Source organism: Tympanuchus pallidicinctus, unplaced genomic scaffold (assembly GCF_026119805.1).
Source record: "Tympanuchus pallidicinctus isolate F22 unplaced genomic scaffold, pur_lepc_1.0 scaffold1, whole genome shotgun sequence".
NCBI lineage: Eukaryota > Metazoa > Chordata > Aves > Galliformes > Phasianidae > Tympanuchus > Tympanuchus pallidicinctus.
The window spans coordinates 55,899,200-55,920,663 of NW_026294618.1; the positions used below are offsets into that span (position 1 = coordinate 55,899,200).

At 43.3% G+C, this 21,464-nt stretch overlaps 1 protein-coding gene across 8 annotated transcripts in view; it reads right to left on the reverse strand.

Annotated features, from left to right (window-relative positions):
• Positions 1 to 21,464, reverse strand: part of NHSL1 (NHS like 1) — a 163,804-nt gene that overhangs the window by 65,198 nt on the left and 77,142 nt on the right. The window contains exon 1 of one of the 8 annotated variants that reach the window (XM_052674490.1): positions 676 to 892. The exons of the other annotated variants lie outside the window; for them this stretch is intronic. Within the exon in view, the coding sequence (XP_052530450.1) occupies positions 676 to 877 (202 nt within the window). The 5' untranslated portion in view covers positions 878 to 892. Of the gene's footprint in view, positions 1 to 675; positions 893 to 21,464 lie in introns of those variants that run through there. 8 annotated transcript variants of the gene reach the window in all.

The following is a 21,464-nucleotide window of genomic DNA, read 5'->3' on the forward strand; positions in this document are numbered from 1 at the left end:
GTGCCTTTGCTTAGGTGGTCAGAAAAAAAAAATGAAGGCAAGCAATAAGGCTAAAAATGAAACATTACCATTGTCTGTCCTAGGCTCTCTCCTTTTCCCCATCTGTATTTGCTAATGAAACAAGAAACTATACAGATCTGAAAAAGAGAGAGTCATCACAATTCAGGAATTCTTTCTTCTCACATTCAGAGGGAAAACAACCTTAGAGACCCAAGGTTATTCAAGCAGGTTTCTTTAAGTACTCATCAGCTATGTTAAAGATCTTTGCCTTTCAGACCTATTTCTTATTTCTCCTGGTCCTTTCATCCACCGATTATTTCTATGGCTTTCAATTAGAGCACCATGTCAACAGCTCCACTCAACTAAACCAGTAATTTTGCTAAGGAGGAGCACTACTGAGCTGAAAGCAAACCTGAACACCTCTCAGACACAAGCAGAACACATGCATGAGGGCAGTACCATGCAGCTCTAACTTTGCTGGCACACCTGTGTATCTACACACATTTTCTGAAGTCAAAATATGTTCTTCTCAGAACAAGATTCTTCCCAATTTCCTCATTCTCTAAAAGAGTAAGAAAAACATGGATGTTTTCCTCACTTGCAGATACATTTTACCTATTTAGTCCTTTAATAATAACCACAGTACCCAACAAAAACTTCCAAAAACTTCCTTACTCGGCCAGAAGCTGTCATCCTCCTTTCTCAGCAGCTTCCTCTTGAGGCGCCCAGGCAACTTGGGGTACACATTGCCCATCCTTCCAGCATGTAGTGGGATGAGTTCCTCCTCATCCTCATCCTTGCAGCCCGGCTGCCACTTGCTGCTGCTGAGGCACCCGACCATCGGCTCTGCAGGCAGGCAGCGCACATAAGCGATCATTGTGCTGTGCTGCTCTTGAGGATGGTCCCGCTGTCCCCAGTGGCTAATTCAGTGCAACAGGGAGTGGCTCAGAACCAGTGAGCAGACACATTCAAAACACTATGAAGGAGAAGATTTTCTCCTCCTATACTTAAGAGAAAATAAACTATTTCGTTGTGCCCAAACCGTTTTGAGCGAGGTTCTACTATCCCTTAAAAACAAAACAAAACAAAACAAAACAAACAAACAAACAAACAAATCAATTGTCTAATGAACAGCTTGCCCTAGCTGCTGGATTCCCGTCCACTGCCCCTGTCTCACAGCACAGAGCCTGAAATTATCAGCTGCACAGAGCTGTGACACTGAGTAGTCTCCCCAGGCTTCTCCCTTCCTGCTCCCACCCAAGCCTGCTGCTCCTCTTAAGCCTTATCCCCGATTATTCACCGCCCTCTGATCAGCAGGTACTGGGGCCATACAGATGGCCACAACCAAGAAGCTTATTTAAAGCTAACGGGCTGTAATCACTAGGATGCTGACAGGCAGAGAACCACCACTACTGGGGCACGGATCTGCCAAGAGCAGGAGCATTTGCATTCTTCTTGGATGTGACAACAGAAAAGACATATCGAATAAAATAAATGAAGTACTGCAAGTTCTGTACTTGGATGTTAGGAAGAGCACTCCCTTTCAAAGTCAGTCATTGTAATCATCAAGCAGCAGGTATCTTTCAGGGTAAGCCACAGCAGCAAGCACAAAATACAATCAGTTCTCACTTTGTTCTCAGTTAGTACTGCATAAATAAATATATCCCACAACATCTCTAGAGGAGAGGCATTATTCCTATTTAAAGACAAAAACAGTCTCAGTGAGATTTAGGAACCCGCCTACAGAGAGGAAAAGCCAGGATTACAATTGAGGTCCCCTCAGTTCCCTCATCCACAAGCCAACAGCCTCCGGGGCCTCACCCAGAGGCAGCCCTGCTAAGGAAGTTTCCATGCTGGTTTCCACACCAACCCTAATCTCGCATCCTACACACTATCTTCCTTCGGGGCTCAGGAAGCATGCCTTTCCTGGGCTTTGCAGTCAGCCCACAGCTTGCTCAGATCAGGACTGCAAGAAAAACAGCACAGAAAGGCGCACACAAACCCCATATAACCTTTTGTCGTCAGCAGCTTTTCAAAGTTTGATTTTAAAGTTTGATTGTTTGAGAGGCAGCACGAGAGGACATGCGTTTTTACCAAAGGGACAACACTAGTGGTCTACACAAAGCACAGCTAACTGAGCCCAGTTCTGGGTCTACTTCCTCAACTCCTCACAAACGCTATAGGCACAATCCGCACCATTTGTGAAGGGCCCTGGCTCTGCACAGGGACAAAAAGAAATGTCAGGAAAGTTAGTTACGTACTTTAAAAAAGACTTTTTTTGCTTTGTAGTTGATAGCTAGAATAATACATTTGGACAGAAAAGCCACTGGTTAAGGAAAAAGCAACAGCACATCAGGTGAGACACAGCTCCTGTGCCTTCCTGACACCACGCACGTCGCCTGCTGCTGCCTGCAGCTCTGTCCCAGCCTGGGAACACTGTGTGCTCATAGGTTGCCTGTGGCACCACACCATGTAAAATGCACCACCCAGCAAAAGATGTCTGCAGAACAGAGCCAGCCGTGCTGGCAATGGAAAAGCAAGCAAGAAGCTGCCTATTTTGGTAATTGGGTTGTTTTTTTGTTGTTGTTTTTTTTTGTTTGTTTGTTTTGTTTTTCAAATGTTCTGCTACTTTGTAAAATGATCTGAAGAAGTAACTGTCTCTATACAATGATTTACAGATACCTTATGTGGTTGAATCTCAGCAAACTTGCAAACAGAAGAAAACAGGTCTTTGAATGAAAAGTACCAGAAAACTTTAATGAATAGGGATGAAATAAGCGCTGTCTATAACCTAATACTTTTTGGCAGGCATTTCAAGTGTTGGCACCAGTAGGGATGGACAGGAGTGAACGTACCAACAGGAAAAGCAAGAACTGCCAGCACAGTGGCTCTTCCACATGCATAAAGGGAACCCAAGGGCACCAGCTGAATGCTGGTCACGGGGCATTGAGGCAAAGACAAATACACAAAGCCAAGTAAATTTACCCATCAGACTATGAGAAAGAAACTGTGATGAACACTGTCTGAGCTCAGCTCTCCCATAAACCACACATATCCTTGTGTCCACCAGAATAAATGGGTGTCTAGACAGCCTTCCTAAGGGGGTGAATCTCCATGGGTGCTACTAGCAAACCAGCTCATATATACAATGCACAAGAGCTCCTGAATGGAGCAGTAACTGTAACCTGCAGAGTTGGCACAGTGCTCACTGCCTCACCTCTTCCACCATAGGGGGGTCCTGGGAAAAGTTTATCTATTGGAGATGAACAAAATTTCTGATATTGGTGTTATTATGTAGCACACAATGAAAACAAGGACGCAATAAGATAGAGGAAAAAGGCAAAATTCAATGTTCAGCAGACTGAGATGTTCCCAAGCACTTAACAAGATGACACAGGATAACATATTGGCCTGAAGACCCAATAACATTTAACATGCACTTTTCTGGACTACAGATAAACCCCATTAGCCACGTTCTCAATGCGTGCTCACGCAGTAAGGCTGACGCACGATAATGGGATCAGGGCTGAAATCCAGTTTAACAAGTATATTTACCATACGGCAGGCACTAACGTCTACACAAATTTTTCACAGAATAAATCTGTTCTTCTCTGACACCTGGAAGACCTTGGCAACATATACAATAAGTAACACATACAATACATGATCTGATGACAGTTCTCAGCTATTAGAAAATACAAAATCAAAATAGTTGGGAAGAGGATGCCCTATTGGATGTACTGTTCTCATGTGAGAAAGACACTGTATCTTGTGAGCTTTACCTTTTGCCCTCTTCTCCAAAAAAGCTATTAAAAAGTTACTTCAGCATATATGGAACAATAATCTGAGTGAAAATTTCACCTAAAATCTTACCATAAAACTTCTGAATAGACTTCACAATTCTACTTCAGCTAAAGTACTGTTTTATTTTTTAAACACACAGTGAAGTGTTCGTTTTTCTCAGCCTTGAGCTATTGTTAATAAAGAGACTTTCCCAAATAGCGTTTCCTTTATTACTCTTTTTCACACCACTTAAACATTGAACTATTAGTAATCCAAGTATGAATGCTCTGAGGAGCTTGTTAGACATGCATATTCATCCTTTTATCAGCATATTTCATTTTTGCTAAACCATCTCTTTACAGGCTTATTATGAAGAGCTTGAATAACTGGGGAGGAAAATGATTACATTGTACTGGAAACAACATTTGGTCTAAAGAAAGAACGTTGTTAAGAGTTTGATGGATGCCTCAAATTGTGACTAACTCCATGATTTCAAGAAACAAAATAAAAATACAACCAAAGAAAACATCAGCACTTTTATCAGACATGCCTACGTGCTCCTGACCTCGGAAAAGAGAAGTGGTACTGATAACTTAGTACATGTAGGAGTTTTAAAAGCCTGTAGGATATACATAATGGAAACAGGGGATTAGGAATCACAAAGTATGGGTGTGTCAGTCCTACTCGGTTATCAACATAAGCTTCAAAAATACACATAAGAAATTCTACCACGGGTCTTTATGCACAGTTTGTAGATCCCCTGCCTAGAAGAAAAAAAAGGTGATATATACAGCATACTAAAATAATGCCACAAAAAAATACATAACAATGCAGAGCAAAACCATGAAATGAAGTAATTTCCAATGCAAGCCCAAGAGTCACATTTGAAATTAAAGGGAGCTGGTAGAAATCCACAGGGATAAACTTCGCCCTCATTAGACAGCGATTCTATTTTTAGCAGAAAAGGGCTGATGTACCCTGGGCTTTTTGGCTGATTAGATGAGGGTTCAAATTGTAGGTTATTGCAAATAATCACAGCTATTTGTAAAGCAAACAAGTAAAAAATATGTATTATTTATACATTAAACATAGAATCATATAATGGTTTGGGTTGGAAAGGACCTTTAAGATTATCTAGTTCCAATGTGTTTCATTGGAGCCATATAACACAAAGTAAACCTCAAAACAATGCTCCCAGAGGGCAAGGATCCCCAGACTGCACAAGAATAACAGTCCTTGTTGTGGGACCGAAGTGGGACCACAGCTGTGCCCGACTGCAGTGCCCCAATGTCTCTGTTCTGGCTGCTGCCACCTCGTGGGTTTCAAACACGTTGTTCTCTCAGCCCCTTCCTCTTTTTTGCGCATTAAACATTCAGTGCATTTCAAGTCCTGACTCACATTCATCAAACATACAAGCAGCAAACAAAGAAATTTCAAAAGCTAGAGAAAGAAAACCAACAACCTTAAGGTACTGTAATTCCTTTTTTAACTGAAAATCAGTAGCTCAAACAGGAAGAGAGCAGGATGTACCAGCTTTACCATTTCTGAAGCAAATCAAACATTGGAAGAGCTCTTACAATACCAGGGGACATCAATGAGCACCGGTGATGAAAGGGCTGAGGCAGGGCCACACAGCTGGGTGCACTTGGAGCTCCATGCTGTTACCCCTAAGCACTCTCATGGAATTGTTTTCATCAGCTGCTTGTGACCATACAACACCTATCTAGCTTCTATCTTCCTTTTTTTCTTTTTTTTTTTTTTTCTTTTTCCTTGTTCAAGGACTTAAGTAACTAAAATCAGCACAATACACTGTGTAAAAAGCTATAGCAACTGCACGTGTAACAAGCTGGATGCAACCCCCTGAAGGTGATGGTGTTTTGCCACTATGGCTCCTAGAACCACGGCTGCCGCTCCTGGGCACCCCTACACTACATGGAACCTGCAGACCTGCCAACACAGCAGGCACACGTATCACCTGGACACAACAGAAAGACAGGGAAAAAAAAAAAGTGAAAATAAACCAAGAGTAGTGTGAATAATCAACATCTTACTGGAAAGATAAAACACCTTCACAAATTCTCCTAAATTTCTTCCTTTCTGGCACTCTCAATCAACTCTATCCCTATTTGCAAAACAGCTTCTCCAGTCTCATATTTACTGTGAGCTCAACACTAACACTCTTCCAATAAAGCCATGCAGAGATTGCTGCAAATCTTTGCTTCCATCAGCAGCTCTTTTCTGCCTCTTCATACGTGCATCTCTTGCAGTGAGACTGCATTGTGATCTGGAACTATCTTCCCTTATCTCCCCGCCTCATCAACTCTAAGAATACCCATTCCTTTCTCTTCCATATCTTAATTTCATTTTTTCCTTTGCTATTATGTAGTAGCCCTCTGTAATTACTTTTAATCCAATAATTGTTTTGAGATATAGCATGGAAGTAAGATATTGGAGAAGAAAAAACACACTTTGCATTACATTAGACCCCGGGAAATTAAAAATACACTGTGTGTTGCAATTATTAATCTTTACTTTCAATTTGAAAGCCTTCTTAGGAGCAACAAACAGTGCCTGATGCTCAATATCAAATCTTGATTGTTGCTTTGGAATATTCAAATGAGTCAAATGAGAAAGCAAGTAAAGCCAACATTATAAGCAGCAGGTAGATCAGAAAAATCTTTCTGTGCTTTTCTATTTCAGCTCTGTTGCCATACAGAAATAAGACTTGATAAGATGAAGGGATTTGTTGGTGCTTTTTATGAACCAGACTGCCTTTGTGAAGGGGGTGATGCATATTTGGGAGAGAAGACAGAATCATCAGAGAGATTACACTTCTGAGGAGAAGCAGTTACTAGTGGCAGTCTCAACAGCAGCCACGCTTGCTGCCTTGCTTAGGAGCTTCATCCCATTTGTCACTTAGGACAGGACAACTCTGGGGCACAGATTGGGGCGATGAGAGGCTGCAGAGCAGCCCCATGGAAAGGGATCTGGTGGCTCCAGTTGATGGCAAGCTGAATGTGAGATAGCAGTGTGCCCTTTGAATCCAAAGGGTCAATTGTATCCTGGAGTAAGTCAGGCTTAGCACTGACACTAGGCGAGGAACAGGTTATCCCACACTGCTCTGCGATGTGCAGCCTCACCTCCAGCACTGAGTTCAGGTCTGGGTACCACAATAAAAGGACATAGAACGATAAGAGAGTGTCTAAAGGAAGGCTGCAAAGATGGTGAAAGGTCTGGAGGGCAAAAAGAATGATGAGTGACTGAGGTCCCTCTGAGGCCCTGAGCAGAGGAGGCTGAGCGGACACCTCATGACAGCTGCAGCTCCTCATGAGGGGAACAGAGGCAGCTCTGAGCTCTGCTCTCTGCTGACCAGTGCCCAAAGAAACGGCATGGAGCTGTGTCAGGGAAAGGGCTGGGTGGGTGTCAGGGCAAGGTTCTGCACCAGAGGGCAGTGGGCATGGAAATGGCTGTGGTCATGGCCCCAAGCTGCCAGAGTTCAAACGGGATTTGGACAGCGTTCTGAAACATAGGGCTTGAATATGGGTGGTTCTGCACAGAGTCATGAGGTGGACTTGATGATCCTTGTGGGTCCCTTCCAACTCAGGATATTCTGTGATTATGAAAATACAGAGTAAAAGACAACTCACTAGAAACAGGGTGAGAGGACAGCTGCCCATCTGAAGCCACAACAGGTAGCCAAACAGGCCAGTACAGCACAAACACACAATTCAAAATGAAGGAGTTGCACCTCTAACAGCTTATTTCACAACTCGTGTTAAATGATGACAGCGTTGTAGGAGGACTGCCCAGAGAGGATCTGCTTATTGAACTCATTACCATGGCAACAGAAAAAGAAAGAAGTTATCTCCCTACTCCCATTGTATGCCTGAAGAGGGAAGCATCCTTCTGACACAGAGCAGCCGTAACTTCCCTTCAATCCAAGAAGCTTATCACGGGACTGAATGCATGGCAGGGCTTCAATACAAAAACAAAGCAATTTACACCACTCTAAAAACACTGCTATCAAAAACATCCACCAAAAGGCTGCCACCCCAAGCCCATGTTCTTCTGTGCAGGAAGTTCTGCCCAACTTCTCTGCTGGAACTGACACCACCACTGAGAATCAAGGGGGCCCACAAGAGTAAAACAATAGAAAAGACTTAAAGGATTCAAATTCATATAAAGTGAGGTCATTTTTTTGCCATGTATTCCTAGAAGTCCTTCAATGTTATACGTCAGAATGTCTCTTTATGTTTGGCATAAAGCACTGCCCTTAATCTTTACGTAAAAAAAAAAGAAACTAATGCAATAATACTAACGTGCTGGTGAAGGAGTGAGGATGGTGAACCTAACATAAAAAAAACAATTATCACATTTTTCACTGCACAGCCTGCTATCGCCAAGTTGACACACAGGTTTTGCTCACACATCTGCTCAGCTCCTGATTGCTCCTTCTGGCACCCCCTTGCCACCTCCCTGTCCTACAGCTCTGGACAGTGCCACAGGCACTGGGATTTCACAGTCACCACTCCCAGCTATGAAGTCCATTTCCCCTAATACTCACTAATGTAGATTTTCCTTATCGCTGGTGTATGTCATGCATTTCTGCCAGCAGTCTTCTCTCTCAATAAAGCATACTTAAAGATTAGTTGTTTCAATATTTTATATCTAATATACTACATTTTTAATCTAAATTGTCACAGTTTGATGAAAATCATAATCATGCAAGTTAAGCCAGCTTAGAATCCATTTCTTAAGAGTTATGGCTAGATATAGCCTGCATACTTTGTAACAGATCACAAAATGCTTTTTTTCTCAAAAAAGTAAGTAAATTCTGGGATTTGTAGATCAAGCATCAAATTCCAGTAGAAAGAGTAACGACAAAAATATGTGGCCACTACCATGGAAAGATTAGTCTAATGAGGAGCAGTACAAAGTTGTAGTATTTCAATCCAGGACTAAAATCACACTCTAAGAATGCTCGTGACTCCAGGGATCAATAATACAACCATATGCTGTGTAACTTTTAGTATCCTTTACATAAGCCCTGATTTTTACAAAAAAAAAAAAACCTGCATGGATTTGTTCTTCTCATACCTTTAACATTTCTGGACTGCTGCTTTACGCAGAATACCAAATTAATGGTTGAAGTGAACTGTTCTTACAATTACAGTGTTGGATTTTGCTACAAAATGATTTGAACACATGTGGTAGAGCTGCTCCAGTCTACCAGTAACTTTTCCTTCTTGGCACCTGGAGCTACAGCTCTGCAAAAAGAAAAAAAGGGAAAAAAACCACCACCAAAAAAACAAATAAAATGGATGAGTTTCACAAAGGCACTTGGGGAGAACAGCCATCTGAACACCTGCCACGTGGAAACACACAAATTAATAAATCCCATTGTTTATGGTTTCAATATCAGTCTGTTCACTAGAACAAAATCAAATGAAAAAAAAATCTGAAATTTCGAGCAATGCTGTAAAAAAATAAGTCCCCCTCTAGATTACTCTCCCCATATGCTGACATCCTCGTGTCAGGGAAAGATTTTCCCTTACATAGCCCTAACTGAGCAATGCAAAATGCCTCATGGGCTATATCAAAAACACAAATCAAGACAAGGAAAACTGGCGTAACTTTCCAAGTCTACACTTCTGGTAATTTCAGAATTACATATCCTGAAATTACAGATTTTGACAGAATATATCTTCTTTAGACTACAGATCAAGATAAATCTGAGGCTGAACATTATAGACTTTTTTGTACTCTGAAGTCACTCTGTCCCCTTAGACTTCTTTTTAAAGGAAAAAATGACAGTGAAGTTACACAAATGAGGATGATAATTCAAGACTAGACTTCAAAACAATGAAACTATGGCATGTTTTTATACTTCAAATACTGTTTGTAAATCTCCCAGAGCACATGGCCTTTCCATGCATGAAATGATTTACATACATATCCACATGAGCTTGTACTTACGCAGGATCTGAAAACAAGAGCAACCTCTGATCAGGAGACCAACACAAGAATATCTCAGATCTCCAGTGGAGATCCAAGCTGTTCAACCCAACGGGGTCGAGTTCACCTCATGGCAGCAATTCCATGACAGCCACGAGGCGGTGGCACTGTCCTTGAAGTCATGCTGCTGCAGAGCGTGCCCAGGGTCACAACAATACCAGCAGACAGGCCAAGGGCTGACGAAAGACAAGGCTTTGAAAAGAAATCAAAATCTGTTCATGCAGGTAAAACAGGGTGTTTCAAGGGTGAAACACCTTAGCGCAGAAAAATGTTGTTCTGAAGCCTTCAAAAAGCAACAAAGAAACCAAGACGACAACTTCAATTCACCTTTTCAAATTTCCCTCTCAAAAAATAAAAATAATAATAATAAAAAAAAGAATCTTATTCCTCATAAAATTCTCTGAAGATAGCTGCATAACAGGCATGAGAGAAAGAAATGTTTCACTTCTAAATTCTAATTAAGGTCCTAAGCTCATATTACTACTATTACTACTTCCGCAGCCTTCATCACTTCACACGTCTTCCCAGTTCCCACCTCAGACCCCCTCCTTAGAATACTTCCTGCCAGGTTTAAAACCAACCTCTACCCTTCTTCCTCAGGAAGGCATTGGTGTTGCCACAGTCTCTTTTCCAGCAGACACCCAGTTTGAATGGGGAAATAGCCACAGACTTCTGCACAAGTGAAATCTCATGGCTGCCACCATCTACAAAAACCTCCTGAGTTCACCTGAGGTATCAACCTGTGACAAAAAAATAAACCTGACTGTATAAAGAAGAATGCATGTGTGCATTTGAACAGCAGGAAGTTTTTACCCAACTTACTGAAAAAAAAAAAAAAACATATATACATATAACCCCTTTGAAAATTAAACCTTCAGGCAAGAGTGTCCAGCTGTTGACCTCAATAATGAAGGCAGGAAAAACCTGGGCTTTCCTCATTACTTAGGCTTCATGCTTCTTTATCTCACATAAGCATGTTAAAGAGGCAGCAATTCTCCTAAGACTAAAAAAATCTTAGGAGGAAAAAAAAAATACAAAAAAACCCCACCAAAATAATCCAAGCCTCTGTGGCTGAGGTACAGAGAGCACGTGCCCCTCCTGGAGAGTGGGCTCCTGGCTGTGCTGAAGCTTCAGCTCCACAAGCATTAGCCCCTGTCTTCACTATCAGGCATGGCTACAATTGCCATTGTATCTTTTCATTTTAGCAGTTACTGATGAGTTTAAAGTAGAGTAAGCACGGATTAAAAACTTCGAAACAGAAAGGAACCAGGATGCCCTGTTGGGGATTCCCATCAGATTTCTCAGTTAGGAGGATTTCCAGGTCAAGAAAGCCCTGGTAACAAGAAGCCTACAGAAAGATATTGTAATATCTTGCCACACATGTCACTGCAGGGCAGCACAGGAAAAGAGAAAGAGAACATACATAGAAGGATGTCAGCAAACTCTGAGGTCCCTGTGAGAGCAGGAAACTTATAAAATAAAACAACTGGAGTGCACCCGATGCTAGAAGGGGACAGGAGAGGCCCAAGAGTCCCAACCAGCCCAAGCCTGGTACAAGATTTCTGTACCAGCAGAGTCTGTTGCTCAGTTTAAATGGAAGGTTAAAGAGTGGAGCACACTTGCAAGCCTGTGTGGTGCCAGGAGGACCTGCAGGGCACCTGTTACTCATCCTGTCTTTCCCTGCAGCAGAACAAAACAGAGAAATATCAGATGGTCCAACTAAGTAAGTAAAGGGATAATTCTTTCTGGTTCTCACAGATAGACCACCAGAAGCACTTAAACGTGAGATGACTGCATCATACAGTACAAATGCAGTCCAGTGCCCAGACCTCCACTTAGCCCAAAAGATCACTGCTACAAACCTCATTCACTAGCTACAGAAATTCTGACTTAAACTACCAAAACTTATCAAGAGCCATCTTAAAAACCTCTTTGTCCACATTATCCTGTTTGGAAGCCTGTTCCACAACTTCCCTCCTCAGATGGTTTGGGATCTTTTAATGTAAGACTTCAATTAATTCACAGCTTGCTCAAAACCATTCATCTTGTGCCAGTACTGTACTTTAACTTCAACAAGTTTCCTCTCTCATCGTGATATTTCCCTCTCAAGCTACCAGCTAGACTAAATAAGCCATGCTTTTGTAACCTCTCTGCATCAGATCAGCAATTAAGCTTAAACTGTTTTCAAGTCTCAAATTCCAGATAAGTAGTTATACAAGAGTTTTAAATGCCAGGAACATTTTCTGAATTTTTAAAAATACAGATAGAAAAGAGTGGGATGCTCTAGAGGACTGGAGTCAGACAGCACTAGGACAGCATTAAAATAAGATGCCTGGGGTAATTATAGGCTGTTTCACCAGACATTAACCACAGGCAGGACCGCAGCTGTGACAGCACTCTGAATAGAAGAATTAATAAAATTTCCATCTCTTAATGCCAGGCAATGTGCTTTCACAGGAAGCAGATCTCCTATTTGACCAAAGTTTATGGCATTTCCCCAGAAGCACATCAGTCTCCTGCACAAATGCTGGCTGGGAAAGAAAAAAAAGCTATTGTAGACGAGTGACAAGCATAGACAGTACAAATCTGGTAAATCTGGTAATGCTATACTTAAGCAATGCAAGACCATTACTAAGCTTAAACCACTGAAAAATGTGTGAAGATATTTATAGGTTTCAAGTATGTGCACGCTGTTCCAAAGACTACTTCAATGTGAAATTCTTTCAATACTTACGAATCCCATCAGCTGTGCATGCTACTTTCTTCTTATGTTTTCATATTCTTTAATCTCCACGGATTTGCTGTTTAAAATTAACAGTGCTGGCTTCTTGCTGCACTTTGGCAGAAATTCACTGCCCTCTCCTATTGCAATGCACAGCAATCACCATCTGTACGTACTGCGGTCACAAGCCTCCAGGTGACTGTGGGTTGGTATTGTTTAAAAATCAAACATTAGCAGGTCAAGGAAAACAGCAGATGATCGTCCTACCAATGATTTGTTTACCATTAGTCCCTCTTCAAGATTACAGCATTGTGTGAATTGTGCAAAGGAGTCCTACTGCAGCCTGCAGTGAAGCAGACAAGGAGCAGAAAGGGAGGGAATGCATTAAATGCCCGTGTGAAAGTAAAATTACAGGCAAAGATGCGCGTTAATTATATGGTTGTGACAGCAGACAAGTCAATTTTCATAAACTCTTTAAGACTGAAGAACTACACCTGAATAGACCACGAGCATCAAGTGTTTCTGTCTGTGTGCCTACCTGCAGCTGTGTTTAAAAAGCACAAACTACATTCAAATATTGAAAGCTCTCCGGATCTCCTCGTTTCTGATTATCTGCTGAAGATCTGCTGAAGGTGAGGCTCTGTACTAACTGCTTTCACAGCTAAACCCATGCAACCCGCTTTGTTTCCACACCAATTTCGGGTAACAGAGTGAAAGACCCGTGTGCCTGGGAAGGGCTGGCATGCCTACCCAAGGAGATGTTTATCTAGCACCTGATTACATTCAGCCCAGCTTCGCCCACTGCCATCGGCCTCCTTAAAATCTTAACGGAAAAAATACATGCCCACACCCTGTTCTGTTACCAAAAAAAGAAAAAAGCAAACACACCAAACAAAAGGCATTCATGTGGTAGGTACTGAGCCAGTGCCATTTGATCAGGGCAGTCAAATGAAGCAGCCATAAGGAGCATAAAGCATTTGACCAACAAGATGAACAAACATCGTTAGGGGCCACCTCCCCATAATGGGGGCAAGAGCTGGGGAGCAGCTCCCCTCCACGTGGCCCTCACTGCAGAAGCATCCCTGGGCTTCCATTTGCCCCTCCAGCTGCATGCAGACCCAGGGAACAGGTGGAGCTGAGGGACGCTGCCTCAGTGCTCAGCTGCCTTGGAAGCTCACTTCATTTCTACACATGCTGCCCTCCTTCTCATGTGCCCTTTTCCAATTTAGTTAGCTACTTAGGAGACAAAATATAACTACATAACCATCTTCGAACTCCCTAACACCCAACTAACTTCAGGGAGAAATTTCCTATTCAAACCTGCCATCTTCCTTTCACTATGCTCAATTTTATTTTGTACTTTCAGGTACAGTTGGAAGCAATCTGTTCATTGCTCTCTGATACAAAGAGAACAGACCAGCATCGGATGGTATGAACATACACAGCCACGTACGGATCTCTTCACCCCTGCTCCTTCCCTCAGCACAGGACATCAACAAAAAATTCAAACTTCAAACAGTCTTAAACTCTAAAACCCCTTCTGTATTGATGTAAAAATTGATTTGTTTCACAGCAAATGAACATAGCGTATCTGACAGATCTCTCCATTACTGTCCCGCCACGCAAAGAATTCTAGCAGATGTAGCTGTTAAGACCAAGTTATGTGAAGACTTCCCTCAGTGGCAGCCCACAGCTGCCTCACAGCTGAAGGAGGAAGCAATGGCATGGATGGGGACGGGAAAAGAAGCAGCACAGAGAACAGCTTGGAAAGGGCATAGCAAAAAGAGTAATTCCATGGAGTACAGGAGAAACGAAGAACACAGCAGAGAGCTTATCGCCACAGGCTCACCAGCTTAAAGCCACACATCTAAAATTTAATTATTTAATTTGCTTGTATTCATTCCACGTATTTTCAAATTGCTTTTATATTTTGAAGGTTTGCAGGTAAGGAGCATCCTCAAAGTTGTTTTCACTACTGAAATCGTGCATATGACAAAGAAATAGCCACAAAACGAATGGATCTGACTCACAAGCCCAACTGTGGTTACACACAGTTGAGACAGGATTAAAAAACTGAAATGAAGTCAGGGGAACAAATACCGCACGGTCAATCAGTTCTTTTCTTAGATTTAAGCTAAATCCTAAATTCTAGACAGATTCTTCCATTTAGATGACTGCAAGTCCTTTCCCTCACTTGGGGTTGCTGCACATTAAGATAAAATATATTAAAAAGAAGAAAGGAAGTTTTACAAAATTTTGCTTGCCCAGTTCAACTTGAAAAATGTATTTGTTTAAAGAGAAAATCTGTTTCTGATTTCAAACATTGGATATTTTATGAGAACACTGCCAAGAAAAGAATCCAAGGAATGCCTTTACATGCACAGAACACATGAGACAACTGGTGAGCAGGCCTGTGATCCTTTAAACAAATAAATAATAAAACAAAATCTCCATTTCTACCACGAAGCCCTTCTCTAGGGAGCAAGCAGCACATGCCTGGGATTTTTCATGGATAACTTCTATCATAACTTCTTGCTATTATTAGTATAAAAGACTTCCCTCTCAAATCCACAGCTGTAAGACAAGCAACGATGGAAAATACTTCCCATGCACAGGCCAGCAGTAAGCACAAATGTCTGCTTCACAGTGTTTCTTGGCACTACTTTCCTTCAACCAGAACTATAAACCAACAAGAAACTCCAGGCAAATATCACAGGAACGTGACCTCATTTTTAGCACATGCCAACAAATTGCAGCTTGTGAACCTTCGAGGAATCGAGCTTTTTGGAAGAAAAGAGGTTTCAATCTTCCATTTATCTCTAATTCCAAATTGTAACAATCGTTTCACGTTGCACTGTGGGTGCCCAGCTCTGACCACGCACTGATGCAGCTCCTGTTGCGTGTACCAGGGTGAGCTCAGCAGAACCGTGAGAACTGAGAAGCACAGGCCACCCTGGTGGAGAAGCAGAGGCACGCACCGCCCATCCCATTCTCTCCCAAGCATCTCATGGATAATGGGGAAGGGGGTTGCAAGGACAGGCTCTGAGCCACTGTGCCACCACTAGGGACTGTGAAAAGAGAGTAGAAAAGCTACAAGAAGGAAAAGAAAAACAAGAGGCAGCTCCATGGCCAGGCCCCTGAAGATACACAGAGATGTGGTTTTAAAGACGGGATTTCATCAACTGATCCTACACACAGAACACACCCACACCACCAAGCTCACCAACTCACTCCACAAACTCACCACCCACAACTTGTTGTATCAAGGCTGCTCATCAAAAGACTGAAACCCCTCTTCCCCCCCCCCAAAAAAAAAGATGGGAGCCAGGGCAGTGTGTAAACAACTTCACCACCCCTCCCAAAGCCTTCAGAGCCTAAACAAAAACAGTATCTGAGAGACAGACCTGCTGTGCAGCTTCGAAGACAAACAAATCCTCCCCCTCGATGAGTACCCAAGCACTTCTCTCCAGCACATGCTGAGGTTCACAGAAAGAAATCAATATTAATGCCCCAGCTGATTATTTCAGGATCCTCATTTTCAAACCGAAATTAATAATGTACTGCGTGGTAACCAGTGCTCTTCAAGGTAGGGAGAAGACTACTATAAATTAATAAAATAGTGGTTTAGAGAATACAGTATGTAAGGGCATACAAAGAGGAAAAACACTCCAAATACATGGCTATTCAACACAGCTCCCCAGCACCATGGCGCGTTTGAAGCACGGCCCTACTGTAGGCTTCGTGTCCTACAACAACAACTTGCCTTACAAACACAACCTGAACAATTTGAGAACAGTTCCCACACATTCATCTGGAGATGTATTAAAAAGCATGGCTACTTTCGCTTTATTTTAAATTTCACCGTACAGAATTATTGCTGGACTTAGGGCTTCTCTGAAAACTTTGCTTCTGGGTTCATTTTCAACCAGATGCTCAAAAATAGAGAAGAGCGAGTCCTACCAGCTGCCTTGTTACCCAAAATGGTTTATCTGCTATGCTCTTTATTTAAACAACTTCTGGTCCGTATCTTTAAGTTAATGCTTTAAAAGGTTTCCACTGTCACTGTTTCTAAATTCCAGTGATCCACTGAATTATGTCATGGACTGAAAACCCCTTGCTCTGCAGTTCAAATAGAGCTGTTTTGTTTTGGTTGGTTGGTTTGTGCTCGGTACACAGCAGCTATTTCATTTAAGACAAACCAATACGCAGCAAAATCGTGCCATTACATTAATTAAGGTTTTGCCTGGAAACACGGGTTCAGTACTCCAAAATCGGCCGGAAAGAAACTTCGTTTCTGCTTTTTCATTAACGGTAGGCAAGTGTACCGAGATCCTTAGCGCAAATAGGAGCCATTGCGAGAGGGAAAGTAATCGGCGTTTTGAACAGCTCCGAGAGGAGCGAAATACTCAGAGCACGGGCTGACAAGCAGCCAAGCATTGAACCCGACCGGCTATTCTTTCACTGGGAAAGGGTGTGTTTTACAGCTCAACTACTCCTTACAACAGCTCCGAGCTATCGGCTTCCAACCATCGCACCTCGGTAAAAAGCTGCAACAAGGCCGATTTTGAATAAAAACATTAGCAGAACGTTCTCAGGAATGCCAATTAAAACCCTCGCTCCCTCCCTCCTTCCCTCCTTGGCCGCGCACACCCCTGTTCCCCGAGGCTCTCCAGCAGCCCCTCTCCCTGCTCCTCCCGGGCCCAGAGACCGCAGGGAGCCGAGCCCCCACTCCGCCACACGCCCGTCCTTTTGTCTGCCGGCACTGCGGCATCCCCGCGGGCCGCCCGTCCCGCTCCCTGCTCACAAAAGGAGCAATACATCCGCGTTCTTCTCGCTAAAGCGTTGAACAAACGAATCAACTTTTTTTTTTTTTCCTCCCCCCTCCCAAAGGCACACATCTCAGCGCCCCTCCTCCATCCCACACACAACCCAGCCGGAAACGAGCGCGGGGCTCGGCCCCGCTCACCCTTCAGGCAGAACATCCCGCACCGCTTCGAGCCGCGCCGAGCTGAGCTCCCGAAGCCGCCGCCGCCCGCCCCGCCCGGCACCGGCCGGCAGATGCAAGGCGGCTCGGGAAAGGGGGAGATGAAAGGGCCGCGGTCAGCTTCCGTCCATCCCAGCTGCTCTCTGCATGTGCCAATTAACGGGCAGGCATTGAATCGTATCACCAAAGCTGGAAAAGACCTCCAAGTTCATGCAGTCCAACCATCCACCAACTACCAATATGTATCACTAAACCGTGTCCATCAGTACAACATCTAAACGCTTCTTAAACACCTCCAGGACAGTGCCTTAGCTACCTCCATGGGCAGCCCATTCCAGTGCTGATTACTCTTTTGGAGAAGAAATTTCTCCTAATATCCAACCTGAACCTCCCCTGGTGCAGCTTGAAGCCATTCCCTCTGGTCATACCACTTGTCACACAGACCCCCACCTCGCCACTGCCTCCTTCCAGGTAGTTATAGAGAGAGCAATAAGGTCACCCCTGAACCTTCTCTGGATTGAACAATCCTAGTTTCCTCAGTGGCTCCTCTTAAGACCTGTGCTCCAGACACTCACCAACATGGGAGTCACACCTGTGGGTCTCTTCCAACTCGCCATATGTTGATGTGACTGTGAAAATCACAAGGGATGCAGCTCAAAGAATTTCTTGCCTACCCTTCTTTTCTGCACAGGAGACCTACAGGAAGACAAGTGCTCAACCTTGGGCTTTTGTTTTTATACGGGACACAAATTACAGCCCTGTGTGATGTTCATTTTTATAGGGCCTGACCCTAAACAGCAAAGTAATGTGGGAACAATGCAAGGTAAGGGTCAGGGTAACTCCCTCGCTAACAACTGAGAACTGCAGCCCTCTGCAAAAGCATTACTTGTCCTAAAATTCCTCAGTAAAGCCACAGTGTGATAAAGGACATAAGTAAACACAATGTTTTGGGAAGGGCTCCAGAGAAAAACCCTGGTGCAGACACCTTAAGAACAGGAGTTTAGACCACAGATGCCGAGGCAGAATTCATGAGATGCCGAGTACCATTAGGAATGCTTAGGTCTGAAAGTAGCACATTTCAGTGATCTATCATCATGCAAGAAAAGTGGCTTCATTTTATAGCAAGTATTAAGAGTAGGATTCTGCATCCAAAACATGGGGACATTGCCACAGAGCAACCCCAAACCCAGAAGCAGTTTTTATACAGCTCAGCCTACCTGTTCTTTTCCAAATTCTGACAGAAAGGTTCCAGACTAATTTCAAGACTTCTCTATGCTCAAAGAAACAAAAGGCCTTTTTCTCTTAATTCTGTTTTGTGGTGTTCTAGGCATACACGCACAACTTCCTATCATGATACTTCAGTGGGTTCCAGGAACAAACACTCCATATAGGCAAAACAAACAGAACCATATTGTAGCTGGAGGAAGGTTACTTGGATACCAGAGGGATTTAAAGGTTCAATCTTGTTAAATCTACTCATTAATTACCTGGAAGGGGAAGCAAGCAATGCATCAGTGCTACTCACAGGCGACTGGGAGCAGCTGCAACATTCTGGTGGGGATTGAGAAATACCATGGGGATCACAGACGTGAGCAAAAACGCACTAAAAAGAGGCAAAACCAACAATGAAGCAGCATAAACACAGTGTGGAAAAAAATGTTAATTCAACAAGCAGCCACTCTTCAGTACTCTGTTCTATCCATCATCTTTCTGCCTCATCAGTAGCAGAGAAGCTTGCATAGGATCCTCTTGTCTGGAATTCTGCTATCTGTGGAAAGATGAAAGGCTTCAAAGAAACACTGAGGTAACAAAATTAAAAATAAAATACAAACGTGCAGATTTGAAAAGGGGAGCAGATTACAAACAGGCAAACAGCAGTCCAGCATCTATTTCTATTACTTGAGGGGATAGAAATGATGGTGTGCTGAAAAGTCAGAAGGGAGCACAGGAGTGGTCACACGTGCCCTCTTTCCTCAGAAAATTGAGGTAAGACCATCACAGAATCACAGAATGGCCAGGGTTGGAAGGGACCTCAAGGATCATGAATCTCCAACCCCCCTGCCACATGCAGGACTACCAGCCTCCCCATTTAATGCAAGACCAGGCTGCCCAGGGCCCCATCCAACCTGGCCTTGAACACCTCCAGGGACGGGGCATCCACAACCTCTCTGGGCAGCCTGTTCCAGCCACTCTCACCACTCTCTCTGTAAAGGATTTCCCCCTGACATCCAACCTAAATCTCCCCTCCCTCAACTTAAAACCATTTCCCCTCATCCTGCAGTTATCAGCCCTTTCAAAGAGTTGATTCCCCTCTCCTCTGTAGGCTCCCTTTAGGTACTGAAATGCTGCAATGAGGCCACCATCCTTAGAAGTCAAGTCAGTACACCTTTGGTGTGACACTGACACGTGTGGCTGCTGTGCTCCAAATTCTCTGCAGCTTTACTCTGTCTTCTAAAAGCTGCCATGGCCATTCTGATCAACTAACTGGATGCTACGTAGACTGGCTTCATAGAGGAGACCATGGCTGACATAGAGAATTGTGCATTCTCCACCTATCTGTACAAATGGTTGTGGTCATCTGAAGAGGAGCGTTCCAATCACAAGGAGTCTTGACATATCAAAGCTTGTCTCTCCAGCACAAGAAAGACATAGAGTTGTTGGAGCAGGTCAAGAGGAGGGCCACCAAAAACGATCAGAGATGTGGAGCATACGAGGAAAGACTAAGGGAGCTGGGCTTGTTCAACCTGGAGAACAGAAGGCAGAAGGCTCTGGGGAAAACTCTGTGGACCTCCAGTACTAAAAGGGAGATTACAAACAGGAGGGAGAATGACTTTTTACGGGGGCAGATAGTGATAGGACAAGGGGGAATGGTTTTAAACATTAAAAAAGGAAATTAAGGTTAGATGTTAGGGGGAAATTCTTTACTCAGTGGTGGAGCACTTGCCCACGCTGCCTGGAGAAGCTGTGGGTGCCTGATCTCATGGGACATCTGATGAAAAACACTTTTTCCTTTCAAACCACAGTCCATAGAGATGCACCTTTCTGATACCATGGATGAATGCCAGCCAGCTTTTGAAGGTGATTTTCTAAAGCCTAAATCATTCTGACATATTTCCCTTTCAAGCTGTGTGTAAAACACACAAGCAAACAAACAAACAAACAAAAAAAACAACCTGAAAAACTATCCAAAGAAAACAGCTGGAGTCGAAGGCTCTCACAGCCCAACAGCACTGCCTGTCTGCAGCCAGCTCGCCCCCCCCCCCCCCCCCCCAAAAAAAAAAAATCAGTGTCAGAGCTTGCTGGGCTGAGTGGTGGCCACAGGATGGTAACAGAGGAGAGATGGAGGAGTTCAGCCCCAGGATGGGCTGAAAGGGATGATCTCAGCCGCAAAACTGAGCACCAGCTGACAGGACATTAATTTATATTCTGATAAGTAACACTGAGTAGTCTCCTAACTGCAACACAAGAGAAAATATTTGCTGCTCTCTTTTATATTTCATATTATTACATTACCAATTCCACCTGAGGAATTTTTCTCTGATCAGAGTGGAGTTTCCTCACACAGTGGGGAAGGAAAGAAATATTTTAAAAATTATTGTAGAAAAAGAAATTTATTTGGAGAAGGCCTAGCAAGACAGCAGGAGGCAACAAGGCTGTGTCCTGTCCTGCAGAAAGTAACATGAGGGAATGATCTGCAGTGAATGGACCTTCCCAAACTGTCAGCGCTTCAGCTATAGCACAGAGCTATTCACACACTCTTGAACTTGCAGAAACAGGAGTTGGCCATATCTCAAAAGAATGGCATGAGAAACTGCATTTTCTAAGTATTCAAAGGAAGAAGAAAATTGAATCTTGAACACTTACGAGCAACAGAGTGGAACTAAACCATATAAATATCTGAAAGTGCTGCCCATCATTAAAACCATCCTTTTCCACTAAAACTTCTGAAACAATTTCAAA